At 42.1% G+C, this 15,580-nt stretch overlaps 1 protein-coding gene across 1 annotated transcript in view; it reads right to left on the minus strand.

Moving 5' to 3' along the window:
- Nucleotides 1–8,785, minus strand: part of LOC133624526 (somatostatin receptor type 5) — a 41,915-nt gene extending 33,130 nt beyond the window's left edge. Inside the window, exon 1 of the mRNA XM_061988156.2 lies at nucleotides 8,219–8,785. Within this exon, the coding sequence (XP_061844140.2) occupies nucleotides 8,219–8,746 (528 nt within the window). The 5' untranslated portion in view covers nucleotides 8,747–8,785. The remainder of the gene's footprint in view (nucleotides 1–8,218) is intronic.
- Between the last annotated feature and the right edge of the window lie 6,795 nt (nucleotides 8,786–15,580).

A 15,580-nucleotide genomic window follows, 5' to 3' on the forward strand; every position in this document is an offset into this window, starting at 1 on the left:
GTTGGGAAATTGTCTTAGATGTAAATATAAACGGAATACAATGATTTGCAAATCCTTTCAACCCATATTCAATTGAATGCACTACAAAGACAACATATTTGATGTTCAAACTCATAAACTTTCTTTTTTTTTGCAAATAATAATTAACTTAGAATTTCATGGCTGCAACACGTGCCAAAGTAGTTGGGAAAGGGCATGTTCACCACTGTGTTACATGGCCTTTCCTTTTAACAACACTCAGTAAACGTTTGGGAACTGAGGAGACACATTTTTTAAGCTTCTCAGGTGGAATTCTTTCCCATTCTTGCTTGATGTACAGCTTAAGTTGTTCAACAGTCCGGGGGTCTCCGTTGTGGTATTTTAGGCTTCATAATGCGCCACACATTTTCAATGGGAGACAGGTCTGTACTACAGGCAGGCCAGTCTAGTACCCGCACTCTTTTACTATGAAGCCACGTTGATGTAACACGTGGCTTGGCATTGTCTTGCTGAAATAAGCAGGGGCGTCCATGGTAACGTTGCTTGGATGGCAACATATGTTGCTCCAAAACCTGTATGTACCTTTCAGCATGAATGGCGCCTTCACAGATGTGTAAGTTACCCATGTCTTGGGCACTAATACACCCCCATACCATCACACATGCTGGTTTTTACACTTTGCGCCTAGAACAGGGGTCGGCAACCCGCGGCTCCGGAGCCGCATGCGGCTCTTTGACCACTCTGATGCGGCTCAGCTGTATACTTGCCAACCCTCCCGATTTTCCCAGGAGACTTACGGATTTCGGTGCCTCTCCCAGGGCAAATATTCTCAGATTTTCACCCTAACAATACAAATATAGCCGTGCCATAATGAAACCGCATCTAACGCCTTCTACAACCTGTACAAACAGCGTGCCGGCCCAGCCACACGTTGTATGAGGCTTCTGCTTGCACACGTAAGCGACAGCAATGCATACTTGGTCAACAGCCATACAGGTCACACTGACGGTGGCCGTATAAAACAACTTTAACACTCTTACTAATATGCGCCACACTGTAAACCCACACCAAACAAGAATGACAAACACATTTCGGGAGAACATCTGCACTGTAACACAACATAAACACAACAGAACAAATACCCAGAATCCCATGCAGCCCTAACTCTTCCGGGCTACATTATACACCCCTGCTACCAGCAAAATGCTCCCCCACACATCAACCCCCCCCACACCCCCCCTCCGCGCGTCGGTTGAGGTGGGCGGGGTTTGCTGGTGTAACCTGTGTGGCTGTTGATCAAGTATGCAGAAGCCTCATACAACATGTGACTGGGCCAGCACGCTGTTTGTACAGGTTGTAGAAGGCGTTAAATGCTGTGCCATCACGGCACGCCCTTATTATTGTTGCTAGGGTGAAAATCAATCAATCAATCAATCAATCAATCTTTATTTATATAGCCCTAAATCACAAGTGTCTCAAAGGGCTGCACAAGCCACAACGACATCCTCGGTACAAAGCCCACATAAGGGCAAGGAAAAACTCACCCCAGTGGGACGTCGATGTGAATGACTATGAGAAACCTTGGAGAGGACCACATATGTGGGTAACCCCCCCCCTCTAGGGGAGACCGAAAGCAATGGATGTCGAGTGGGTCTGACATAATATTGTGAGAGTCCAGTCCATAGTGGATCCAACATAATAGTAAGAGTCCAGTCCATAGTGGGGCCAGCAGGACACCATCCCGAGCGGAGACGGGTCAGCAGCGCAGAGATGTTCCCAGCCGATGCACAGGCGAGCGGTCCACCCCGGGTCCCGACTCTGGACAGCCAGCACTTCATCCATGGCCACCGGACCTGTGCCCCCCCCCCTCAAGGAAAAGGGGAGCAGAGGAGAAAAGAAAAGAAACGGCAGATCAACTGGTCTAACAGGGGGGCTATTTAAAGGCTAGAGTATACAAATGAGTTTTAAGATGGGACTTAAATGCTTCTACTGAAAATCAACAGACGTTCGAGAGAATAGTTGCCCTGTAATTCGGGAGTCTCCCGGAAAAATCGGGAGGGTTGGCAAGTATGCCGCTGTCAAGCGCCATTCATATAAAACTTGCGGGCCGCACTAACATTAAATTTTCATATTAAGGTGCGGGTCGCGTGTCTGAGACCCCTGGTTTATACATAGCACAAAGCAAAAATAAACTTTGTATGCAGTGTTATTTCATTTTAAATCTCAAAAGAGTTTTGCAGCTCCCATTGTTTTCTTTAATTTGTGAAACTGGTCAAAATGGCTCTTTGAGTGGTAAAGGTTGCCGACCCCTGGCCTAGAACAATCCGGATGGTTCTTTTCCTCTTTGGTCCGGAGGACACGACATCCACAGTTTCCAAAAACAATTTGAAATGTGGACTCGTCAGACCACAGAACACTTTTCCACTTTGTATCAGTCCATCTTAGATGAGCTCAGGCCCAGCAAAGCCGGCAGCGTTTCTGGGTGTTGTTGATAAACGGTTTTCAACTTGCATAGGAGTTTTAACTTGCACTTACAGATATAGCGACCAATTGTAGTTACTGACAGTGGGTTTCTGAAGTGTTCCTGAGCCCATGTGGTGATATCCTTTACACACTGATGTCGCTTGTTGATACAGTACAGCCTGAGGGATCGAAGGACACAGGCTTAGCTGCTTACGTGCAGTGATTTCTCCAGATTCTCTGAACCCTTTGATGATATTACGGACCGTAGATGGTGAAATCCCTCAATTCCTTGCAATAGCTGGTTGAGAAAGGTTTTTCTCACGCATTTGTTGACAAAGTGATGACCCTCGCCCCATCCTTGTTTGTGAATGACTGAGCATTTCATGGAATCTACTTTTATACCCAATCATGGCACCCACCTGTTACCAATTAGCCTGTTCACCTGTGGGATGTTCCAAATAAGTGTTTGATGAGCATTCCTCAACTTTATCAGTATTTATTGCCACCTTTCCCAACTTCTTTGTCACGTGTTTCTGGCATCAAATTCTAAAGTTTATGATTATTTGCAACAACAAAAAAAAGTTTATCAGTTTGAACATCAAATATGTTGTCTTTGTAGCATATTCAACTGAATATGGGTTGAAAATGATTTGCAAATCATTGTATTCCGTTTATATTTACATCTAACACAATTTCCCAACTCATATGGAAACGGGGTTTGTATAATAGTAATAATAACTAGATGAGGCACTTCCTGAAGGAATTGCGTGTGAATGCTCCAATGCTGAAGTTGAACTGAAATCCTGGAATTTGTTGAGGTCGATCGAGCACACAATTCCCAAACAGGCTGAATATTTTGATGTTGGAACATTTGAATCAGATGAAAAATGTGGGAGTTGTGGAACTTTGAAGAATGTCCCATTGATTTCAATGGGAATTTCCCCAAAATTTGGGAATTTCGGGAAAAGCGGGAATTTTTTTGAAAATGGTAAAAAACTTGAATGGTCTGAATGAGTTGAAATGGTTGGTGTTGGAATTTTTCTATTCGGTCAAGAAATGTTGAAGTAGTAACATCTTGAATTGAGAAATGGTATTATGGAATTCCTGGAATTTCGGGAAAACCAGGAATTTTTCCAGCTCAAAAAACAACTTTGTGTTTTGTCCTGATTAAGAGGAATGTTTTAACGGTGCAACGGTTGAAATGTGTTGAAAAATGTGAAAGGAGTAGTGGAACTTAAGGTTGGAAATAGGTTACCAAAAAAACGGGAATTCTTGGAAATTTGTTGAATGTGGACAAATGGTAGTTTGAATGTCCAAAATGAGTTGAATGTAGAATGGTTTGAATCAGTTGAAGAATGTGGGAATTGTGGAAGTTTGAAAAATGGCCAATTAATTTTGAATGGGGAAAATCTATAAACAAAAGAAATTATGGGAAATCCGGGATTTTGGGGGGGAATTGTTGAAGTAGAGCACACAATTCCTGAACAGGCTGAATATTTTGACGTTGGAACAGTTTGAATCAGATGAAAAATGTGGAAATTGTGGAACTTTGAAGAATGTCTCATGGATTTCAATGGGAATTTCCCAAAATTTTGGGAAAAGCGGGCCTTTTTTGGAAAATGGTATAAAAAACTTGAATGTAGAATTGAGAAATGGTATTACGGAATTCCTGGAAATGTGGAAAACCGGGAATTTTTCCAGTTCAAAAAACAACTTCGTTTTTTTTTCCCTAATTAAGAAGAATGTTTTGACGGTGGAACGGCTGAAATGCGTTGAAAAATGTGAAAGGAGTAGTCGCCAGAAAAAAAGGGTGGCTTTGGAAAACCAGGAATTCTGGAAAATTCTGGAATTTTTTTTAACTTGGAAAAAAGATAGTTTGAATTTCAAAATTAGATTTCCTGAACATGTTGAATATTTTGAAGTTGGAACAGTTTGAATCAGATGAAAAATGTGGGAATTGTGAAACTGAAGAATGTCACATTGATTTAAATGGAAATTTCCCCAAAATTTGGGAATTTGGAGAAAAACGGGAAATTTTTTGAAAATGGTAAAAAAAAAACTTGAATGGTCTGAATGAGTTGAAATGGTTGGTGTTGAAATTTTTCAAATCGGTCGAGAAATGTTGAAGTAGTAACATGTTGAATTGAGAAATGGTAGTACGGAATTCCTGGAATTTATGGAAAACCTGGAATTTTTCCAGTTCAAAAACAACTTTGTTTTTTTGTCCTAATTAAGAGGAATGTTTTGACGGTGGAACGGCTGAAATGTGTTGAAAAATGTGGAAGGAGTAGTCGCCAGAAAAAAGGGTGGCTTTGGAAAACCAGGAATTCTGGAAAATCCTGGAATTTTTTTTAACTTGGAAAAAAGATAGCTTGAATTTCAAAGACAGATTTCCTGTACAGGCTGAATATTTTGAAGTTGGAACAGATTGAATCAGATGAAAAATGTGGGAATTGTGAAACTTTGAAGAATGTCACATTGATAAAATGGAAATTTCCCAAAAATGTGGGAATTTCGGGAAAAACGGGAATTTTTTTGAAAATGGTAAAGAAAAACTAAAATGGTCTGAATGAGTTGAAATGGTTGGTGTTGAAATTTTTCAAATCGGTCAAGAAATGTTGAAGTAGTAACATGTTGAATTGAGAAATGGTATTATGGAATTCCTGGAATTTATGGAAAACCGGCAATTTTTCCAGTTCAAAAAACAACTTCGTTTTTGTCCTAATTAAGAGGAATGTTTTGACGGTGGAACGGCTGAAATGCGTTGAAAAATGTGGAAGGAGTAGTCACCAGAAAAAAGGGTGGCTTTGGAAAATCCGGAATTCTAGAAAATCCTGGAGTTTTTTTTAACTTGGAAAAAAATAGTTTGAATTTCAAAAACAGATTTCCTGAACAGGTTGAATATTTTGAAGTTGGAACACTATGAATCAGATGAAACATGTGGCAATTGTGAAACTTTGAAGAATGTCACATTGATTTAAATGGAAATTTCCCAAAAATGTGACAATTTCGGGAAAACGGGAATTTTTTGGAAAATGGTAAAGAAAAACTAGAATGGTCTGAATGAGTTGAAATGGTTAGTGTTGAAATTTTTCAAATCGGTCGAGAAATGTTGAAGTAGTAACATGTTGAATTGAGAAATGGTAGTACGGAAATCCTGGAATTTATGGAAAACCGGGAATTTTTCCAGTTCAAAAAACAACTTTGTTTTTTGTCCTAATTAAGAGGAATGTTTTGACGGTGGAACGGCTGAAATGCGTTGAAAAATGTGAAAGGAGTAGTCGCCAGAAAAAAAGGGTGGCTTTGGAAAACCAGGAATTCTGGAAAATTCTGGAATTTTTTTTAACTTGGAAAAAAGATAGTTTGAATTTCAAAAACTGATTTCCTGAACAGGTTGAATATTTTGAAGTTGGAACAGTTTGAATCAGATGAAAAATGTGGGAATTGTGAAACTGAAGAATGTCACATTGATTTAAAGGGAAATTTCCCCAAAATGTGGGAATTTCGGGAAAAACGGGAATGTTTTTGAAAATGGTAAAAAAAAAACTTGAATCGTCTGAATGAGTTGAAATGGTTGGTGTTGAAATTTTTGAAATCGGTCAAGAAATGTTGAAGTAGTAACATGTTGAATTGAAAAATGGTATTTGGGAATTCCTGGAATTTACGGAAAAATGGGAATTTTTCCAGTTCAAAAAACAACTTAGTTTTTTGTCCTAATTAAGAGGAATGTTTTGACGGGGGAACGGCTGAAATGTGTTGAATATGTGGAAGGGGTAGTCGCCAGAAAAAAAGGGTGGCTTTGGAAAACCAGGAATTCTGAAAAATCCTGGAATTTTTTTTAACTTTGAAAAAAGATAGTTTGAATTTCAAAAACAGATTTCCTGAACAGGCTGAATATTTTGAAGTTGGAACAGATTGAATCAGATGAAAAATGTGGGAATTGTGAAACTGAAGAATGTCACATTGATTTAAATGGAAATTTCCCCAAAATTTGGGAATTTCGGGAAAAACGGGAAATTTTTTGAAAATGGTAAAAAAAAACTTGAATGGTTTGAATGACTTAATAGTAACATGTTGAATTGAAAAATGGTATCACGGAATTCCTGGAATGGACGGAAAGCCGGGAATTTTTCCAGTTCGAAAAACAACTTCGTTTTTTGTCCTAATTAAGAGGAATGTTTTGACGGTGGAACGGCTGAAATGCGTAGAAAAATGTGGAAGAATTAGTCGCCAGAAAGTTGTCCGTCTGCATCCTGGGAGAATGAATGTAAAATGCTACCCAGGTATGTATAATGTACCGTAAGATTTTTTGTTAAAATAAAGCCAATAATGCAATTTTTTGTGGTCCCCTTTATTTAGAAAGGTACCGAAAAGTAGCGAAATAATTTTGGTACCGGTACCAAAATATTGGTATCAGGACAACACTACTACAGACCAAATGGGCCACAAAGCACATAGCCTGTCTATATTGTATATTTTAGCATTTTTGCAAAATGTTAAACATTTCTTAGGTGCCCCCAGGGGCGTCACTAGCTTTTAAGGACAGGGGGTGCTTAAGGGCTTCACGGTGGCAGAGGGGTTAGTGCATCTGCCTCACAATACGAAGGTCCTGAGTAGTCTTGGGTTCAATCCCGGGCTCGGGATCTTTCTGTGTGGAGTTTGCATGTTCTCCCCGTGACTGCGTGGGTTCCCTCCGGGTACTCCGGCTTCCTCCCACTTCCAAAGACATGCACCTGGGGATAAGTTGATTGGCAACACTAAATTGGCCCTAGTGTGTGGATGTGAGTGTGAATGTTGTCTGTCTATCTGTGTTGGCCCTGCGATGAGGTGGCGACTTGTCCAGGGTGTACCCCGCCTTCCGCCCGATTGTAGCTGAGATAGGCTCCAGCGCCCCCCGCGACCCCAAAGGGAATAAGCGGTAGCAAATGGATGGATGGATGGGTGCTTAGCCCCCAGGAGATGCACAGGATGCGAGCAAACGTTACGCGCAAGCACAAAACTTCACAAAAGGCAAACAAAGACTTAGAAATTATTCATTGTTATTATTATTATTTTTTTTAAATGCACGGGACGAAATTAAATGCTCCCCGAGACGATGGCTTTTAACCATTTTTTTTCTTTTTCTTTTTATGTATTTATTCATTTTACATTTTATATTAAATGTCTCGGTTTTTCCTCCCTCTGAAAATCCCATGAAATGTTTAACAAGCCATCCTATAATAATACAACAGCTATTAATGAAACAATACAATAAAACAAATATATTTAATGATGTTTTTTTTCATTATTTTAACAATAGGCTAATGTATATTACTTTATATAGATTCTACAAGAAACACAAAACTTAAAAACTAAATTATTTAAAATTGCACACACAAGGTTTCGTGCAGCTTTACTCATTGTAAAGGAAGATAATGTGCTTCGTACACCTGCAGGACCGCAAGCAAGGTCGCAGAGAAAATGCGGACTGGAGTTTGAGTGATGTGGGCATTTTCTATATGAACAAGTGGAATGGATTGGATACCGACGAACTAAAGGGGCTCTCTACCTTACGCTACAAAGTGAGGGGAAACTGAGTGAATAATAACAGGTTATATGATTATTTATTTAAACTCATATTCGGGCCACTTTATAATGACTATGTCGGCATGTATTTGTAAAAAAATATGCCTAACAACGCAAATGGGTGCCCCCCTTTCAAAATAGTCTGGATCCGCCCCTGCTGGGAGTAAAAAGTTCGACCATACTTATTTTCCCAAACTGGGGAGGTGCTTACCTGCACATCAGAGAAGATGACCACCGGCAGGACCACCACGAAAGAAACTGCCCACACCGCCGCGCTCACCGCCTTTGCCACCCGCGGGTGCCTCCAATTGGAGCTCCGGATCGGGTGCACCACGGCCAGGTAGCGGTCTATGGACATGACGGTGAGGCAGAAAATGGACGTGAACTGGTTCATGGAGTCGGCGGTCATGACCAGCCGGCACAGGAAGGACCCGAACGGCCAGTAGGAGAGCACGTTCTGCGTGGTGAGAAACGGCAGCCCCACGATGTACAGCTCGTCGGCCACGGCCAGGTTGAGGATGTAAATGTTGGTCACCGTCTTCATCTTGGCGCAGCACAGCAGCACGTAGATGGCCAGGCTGTTTCCCGCCAGACCCACCGCGAACACGGCGATGGAGATCACCGCCGTCAGCAGGGTGCTGCTCCCGTGGAACGGGACGCTGTGCGTGGACACGTTGGCCGACACGTTGTTGACGGCGCAAGTTGCAGAAAAGCAGTTGGGAGTATCCGCATCTTCCATTCTTTGCTATACAAATGAGGAAACAAAGTGACTTGAAAGTGTCGGTCCACGGCACGTGGACACGGGCATGCGCAGTAAGAAAGGTGGAATATCCACGAGCAGCCAGTTTGCCTTCCAGTCAGCCGTGCGTCAACGTCGCCATTTACGCGCGGCCAATCCGGTGGAATATTGGGAGTGTGTCGGTTACAAGTTTACGTGTTTATGTGCGCACATTCCACGCACTCACTTTTATAGCAGGTTGGCAAGTTTGCTGCGCCCTCTCATGTTGGGGGGGGATCCTCCCCCGGAACGCGCACTGTCCTTCCCTGTCCGTGGTGCTTAAGCATTTACTGTACCTTGCCTCTCCTCCACCGTGGAACCATGAGCTCACAGGGAGTGTCGTCATGCCATGTGCAATGTTGTGTGGGTTAGTGCACAGATCATTGTGATCACTCAGTGGCCTAGTGGTTAGAGTGTCCGCCCTGAGATCGGTAGGTTGTGGGTTCAAACCCCGGCCGAGTCATACCAAAGACTATAAAAATGGGACCCATTACCTCCCTGCTTGGCACTCAGTATCAAGGGTTGGAATTGGGGGTTAAATCACCAAAAATGATTCCCGGGCGCGGCCACCGCTGCTGCCCACTGCTCCCCTCACCTCCCAGGGGGTGATCAAGGGTGATGGGTTAAATGCAGAGAATAATTTCGCCACACCTAGTGTGTGTGTGACAATCATTGGTACTTTAACTTTAACTTTAACTTTATGATCACTTTTTTTGTAAGGGGCGCCGGAAGTTGGCAGACCCGTCAGCGATCCTGTTCTGTCTCCCTGTAATGTTTGTCTGATCTTGAATGGGATTGTGCTGAAAATTTAAATTTCCCCTCGGGGATTAATAAAGTATTTCTGATTCTGATCAGGGGTGTCGAACGTACGGCCCGAGGGCCGGATCAGGCCCGCGAACAGGTTTTATCCGGCCCCCCCCGGGATGAGTTTGATTCGTATAAAAATTAACCTGAAATTACACATTAATTAATAGCGGGATGTTTATAAACAGAGTAAACGAACACAAGGTATTATCTTCGACCCAACTCTCTCGTTTGAATCACACATTAAGAGTGTTACTAAAACGGCCTTCTTTCATCTCCGTAATATCGCTAAAATTCGTTCTATTTTATCCACTAGCGACGCTGAGATCATTATTCATGCGTTCGTTACGTCTCGTCTCGACTACTGTAACGTATTATTTTCGGGTCTCCCTATGTCTAGCATTAAAAAATTACAGTTGGTACAAAATGCGGCTGCTAGACTTTTGACAAGAACAAGAAAGTTTGATCATATTACGCCTATACTGGCTCACCTGCACTGGCTTCCTGTGCACTTAAGAAGTGACTTTAAGGTTTTACTACTTACGTATAAAATACTACACGGTTTAGCTCCGTCCTATCTTGTCGATTGCATTGTACCATATGTCCCGGCAAGAAATCTGCGTTCAAAGAACTCCGGCTTATTAGTGATTCCCAGAGCCCAAAAAAAGTCTGCGGGCTATAGAGCGTTTTCTATTCGGGCTCCAGTACTATGGAATGCCCTCCCGGTAACAATTAGAGATGCTACCTCAGTAGAAGCATTTAAGTCCCATCTTAAAACTCATTTGTATACTCTAGCCTTTAAATAGCCCCCCTGTTAGACCAGTTGATCTGCCGTTTCTTTTCTTTTCTCCTCTGCTCCCCTTTTCCTTGAGGGGGGGGGGGGGGCACAGGTCCGGTGGCCATGGATGAAGTGCTGGCTGTCCAGAGTCGGGACCCGGGGTGGACCGCTCGCCTGTGCATCGGCTGGGAACATCTCTACGCTGCTGACCCGTCTCCGCTCGGGATGGTGTCCTGCTGGCCCCACTATGGACTGGACTCTTACTATTATGTTGGATCCACTATGGACTGGACTCTCACAATATTATGTCAGACCCACTCGACATCCATTGCTTTCGGTCTCCCCTAGAGGGGGGGGGGTTACCCACATATGCGGTCCTCTCCAAGGTTTCTCATAGTCATTCACATCGACGTCCCACTGGGGTGAGTTTTTCCTTGCCCGTATGTGGGCTTTGTACCGAGGATGTCGTTGTGGCTTGTGCAGCCCTTTGAGACACTTGTGATTTAGGGCTATATAAATAAAGATTGATTGATTGATTGATTGAAGGTCTCGGGGTTAAGATAGACGCTCTACTGACCTCTACTGGCCTCTTCTCACTGCTGCAGTCAGGCAAGCGCTACCTGAGTCTCATGGCCAACACGGAGAGACTCAGGAGGAGCTTCTATCCCCAAGCCATCAGACTGCTCAACTGCACACACTCTGGATTTGGTCTTTACTTATGGTCTGTCCGCCAGTGTGTCCTCTGTTTTCGACTTGGCTGTGTCTGACCACTACTGTGTGTTTTTTAATATCACAGTTTTTATCCAGCGGGAGACTTCAGTGCGAACTGTGATGAAGCACTATCTAAATTTTGAAGTGGCTGCAAATTTTATCAGAGTTTTGAATGATTGTCCTCCAATAGTTTTACCTGCACCCTGTGATTTTATTGTTGACAACTTTAATCAAAACCCCAAATCCAGCCTTGACGCTGTTGCTCCTCTAAAATCAAGTAAGGTCATTTTAAAATCAGTAACTTCATGGAGAAATGTTGAGGAAATCAAAAAACTAAAAAGAATAGCAGAAAGGAAATAGAGGAAAAATAAACAAATGATTAACCATCAAATATTACATGAACAGCAAAAATTATACAACACGGCAGTTAAGGACACAAGAAACACTTTTTTCTCCACAGTAATTGCAAACAATAAGAATAACCCCAGAGTCTTTTTTGCAACAACTAACCATTTGTTTAACCTTGATTTTAACAATATACCTCGCACACGTACATACTCCCTTTGTGAGCAGTTTGCAAACCACTTCAGAGATAAAACCATCAGATGTGAAATTTTATCTTCTCACGCTGCTCTTAATCCATCTGAGTGTCTGTTTTTACCAGAGGAAACGGTGGACAGTTTTGTCCTGGTTAATGCTGAGATGCTTGACAGGGTTTTTGTCACGGCGCATGCGCAATCCCGCATGTCATCTACTGCAAGCACAGCCGGCACTTCCACTAGAAGTGCGCCGGAACACGCCCCTGCTCGCTCTTCCCGCATTGCGGCCACGCGCCTGCAACGCTGCAGGCAATCATCTATCTGCGCACCTGGGTCTGATGAGGGCAGACAGCATAAAGACCAGCAGACCCAAAGATCCAGTGCTGGAACGTAGTTCACTCTTCGTATGTTTCCTCTGTTTCCCGTGATCGAGCTGTGTGCCTCGACTTCCCACTGGATTCTGGACTGCCTCCCTTGATCCTTGACCCCTGCTTGGACACGGACCTCGTTGCCTCTCTCCAGCCCCCAACCTCTCGCTTGCCCACGGACTGCCTTCTCGCCTTGCCCCTTTGGCCTGACAAAGGATTCATCAAACAAGCACTTACAACAAACTCTGGTAACATTTTCATTGTTAATTCTACAAATCCTCTTGCACCATTCACGTTTAGTAGCATACACACCCCAACACCTCATCTGCATCAGTTTCAATAAACCTATTGAACTGATCTCTGCCGTTGTGACGTCTCCCTCCCCCGGCATACGTAACAGTTTTTTCTATAATAAAATCCACCACATGTCTTTTAGATTCAATTCCAACCAAATGTTTTAGAATATTTTATGGTTCTTTGAGAGAAGAGATTTTAAACATCTCAAATTGCTCACTTCAAACAGGGGTCTTTCCTGCTGCTTTTAAAAAAGCGGTGGTGAGGGCCCTGCTAAAGAAAAGCAATTTAGATGCTGACAATTTTAATAATTACAGTCCAGTATCAAACTGACCATTTTAGGTAACATTTTAGAAATACTTCTCTTTAAACAAGTATATGATTGTTTTAATAATTGCAATATTTGAGAGAAGTCTTGGTTCTACTGAATCTTAGTGCTGCCTTTGATACAGTAGATCACCTCATTATTTTAAATAGACTGAAACACCTGGTGGGCCTTTCTCGTACTGTTCACAAATGGTTCCCTTCCTATCTGTCAGACAGAAAATGTTTAGGAAGTATGGATACATGCTCCTCAAATACCTATGAAATCACATGTGGTGTGCCTCAAGGATCAATTTTAGGTCCTATTCTTTTTAATATTTACATGATTCCACTTGGCAGTGTCATCAGGAGACATGGAATTAATTTCCACAGTTATGCTGACGACACACGCGTATATTTCCATGCCTCCTGATGACACAAAACCAATGGATACTAATTTTAATTGCATTTCAGATATTAAGTCCTGGATGGCAGATAACTTTTTACAGCTTAACTGTCACGGCGCTGGCTCAAACCCGCTTTTCTCCGGCAGCTGGGTCTGCCAGCACCTCCGTTGGCATTGCGCTGGCCACATCACGTCCACATGCCGGCAAGGCTGTGGTCGATCAGCAAACAACACACCTGGGACTGATGAGGGCGAGCTGTATATAGACCAGTGGACCCAAGGATCCTCGACGGAACTTAGTCTTCTGTACCTAGTAAGCGTCCCTTATCTGGCTTCTATCCTGCGTACTCGCTCTCCCCCTGTGACGTCCTTGTTTCCATGTCTGATGTCCGTGTTGTCCTCCGCAGTGCTTTCCCGAGTTCTCTTGTGATCCCCTGTTGTTCCCCTCTGGATTCTGGACTGCCTCCCTTCATGCTCGACCCTTGACGCCTCACCATTCTCCCTGACTAGCTCCGCCTGCTCACGGACTGCCTTCCTGCCTTGTTCCTTCTCCTCGTTCAACATTTGGTAAAACACAATAGCTAATCACACACATAGCCTCACACACACACTTTTGAATTAGTCACACTCCATTCTATAGTTTATTAAATTATATTCATTATTTATTATATTATATTGTTTATATATATAATAAAGATGAGGTGGCGACTTGTCCAGGGTGTACCCCGCCTTCTGCCCGATTGTAGCTGAGATAGGCTCCAGCGCCCCCCGCAACCCCAAAGGGACTAAGCGGTAGAAAATGCATGGATGGATAAATACATAGAGCATTATAGCCCCCTTGTGGTTTTGTGCCGTCACAACTCCCTACTGCAATACATAACATTAACCAGGACAAGACTGAAGTCTTAGTCATCGACCCTGTGGCCCCGGGAGAGAAACACATATCAAATCTACAATCATTGTCTTTAACTCCATCACTACAAGTGAAAAATCTGGGCGTCATTTTCGACTCTGACCTTAGTTTTATACCACGTATAAAAAATACAACAAAATTAGGTTTTTATCATCTTAAGAATATAGCCAGAGTTCGCCCAATTCTCTCTCAGGGCAAGACGGAGACGCTAATGCGTGCTTTTATTACAAGTGGTATAGATTAATGTAACGCCCTGCTTTCTGGTTTTCTTAAAAAGGTTATTACACTTTTGCAATTACTCCAACATTCAGCGGCACGTGTCCTGACGAAGACCAGAAGGCGGGCTCACACTACACCAGTTTTAAAATCTCTGCATTGGGTCCCCGTGTGTTTCAGGATCCATTTTAAGGTTTTTCTTATGGTTTATAAAAACATTTTATGGTATTGGGCCTTCTTACCTTTCAGATTTGCTTTTTTCCTATGAACCTTCCCGGGCCCTGAGGTCCTCCGGCACTCATCTCCTAATTATTCCAAAAGTCAGGACACAAAGTCACAGGATGTCATCTTTCCACTATTATGGCCCCTGTCTATGGAACAGCTTGCCGGAGGACCGCAGGGCTGCGGAAAACGTTCATGTTTTTAAGAGCAGGCTTAAGACCCACCTTTTTGATTTGGCTTTTACCTACTATTAATTATGTTATTGAAGTCATTTGTATTTTCTTTTTATCTTATTAGTTCTGCAAGATTTTATTTAGTTCTATTTATTTATTATTTATTAACTGTATATTCATTAAATTGTTTCTATTAATCTTCATATGTCTTACTTGTTTTTAATTATTTAACTCTACTCATTGTTCTTACTATTTTACAAGTTTTATTATTTTTATTTTCCAACGTTCCTCAGAGGAGCCATATGCCTCAGGGGTTATCGGCCGTGTTTGTGGGGGTGCTTTTTTGTCAGCGTCCTGGTGGCCATGGTCTGATGACCTCCTGGTGCAGATGGCTCCTGTGATAGTGTTTACTCACATGTCTCCTCTGTACTCCGCCATGCAATCATTGGTCCATATAGTTGCATATGTCTGTATGTTGTGTGTGTGTGTTTGTGTTTGGTATCTGTATCCATGCGTACGTATGTGATAATTGGGGATATGGGTCATCGGGGTATTGTTTTTAACTTTGTAAAGCACTTTGTGTTGCATTTCTGTTATGTATGAAAAGCGCTTTATAAATAAAGTTTGATTGATTGATTGAACATAACATCCTTATATTAGTGAAGCTTATGTCCTAATTAGAGATGGGTGTCATTAACATTTTTAACGATACTAGTACCGTATTAGTACTTTATAAACAGTGCGGTGCTTGAACTGATACTGAAAAAAACTGAAAACTTTTATGTAAAAAAAAATAAAATAAATAAATGCATTTTTATTTGTATGGAATTTTGTGACATCCAAGTTGAACAGACCAGTAATGAAAATCCTTCATTTATAGAAATTAAAACGATAACTCAGTAGTACATTCAAAAAAAAGAAATCCAATCTACAACATATTGTCATAATTACCGCAACTATATTGAACATAGAGAACGTGCAAAAAAAACAACTTAGTTGTAATGTTTGATGCTAAAAGTTCCAGGTGTTCCTGAATGTGACGTCTCTCACCGTAATCGCCATGAGGAA

This window comes from Nerophis lumbriciformis, linkage group LG27 (assembly GCF_033978685.3).
Source record: "Nerophis lumbriciformis linkage group LG27, RoL_Nlum_v2.1, whole genome shotgun sequence".
Lineage (NCBI taxonomy): Eukaryota > Metazoa > Chordata > Actinopteri > Syngnathiformes > Syngnathidae > Nerophis > Nerophis lumbriciformis.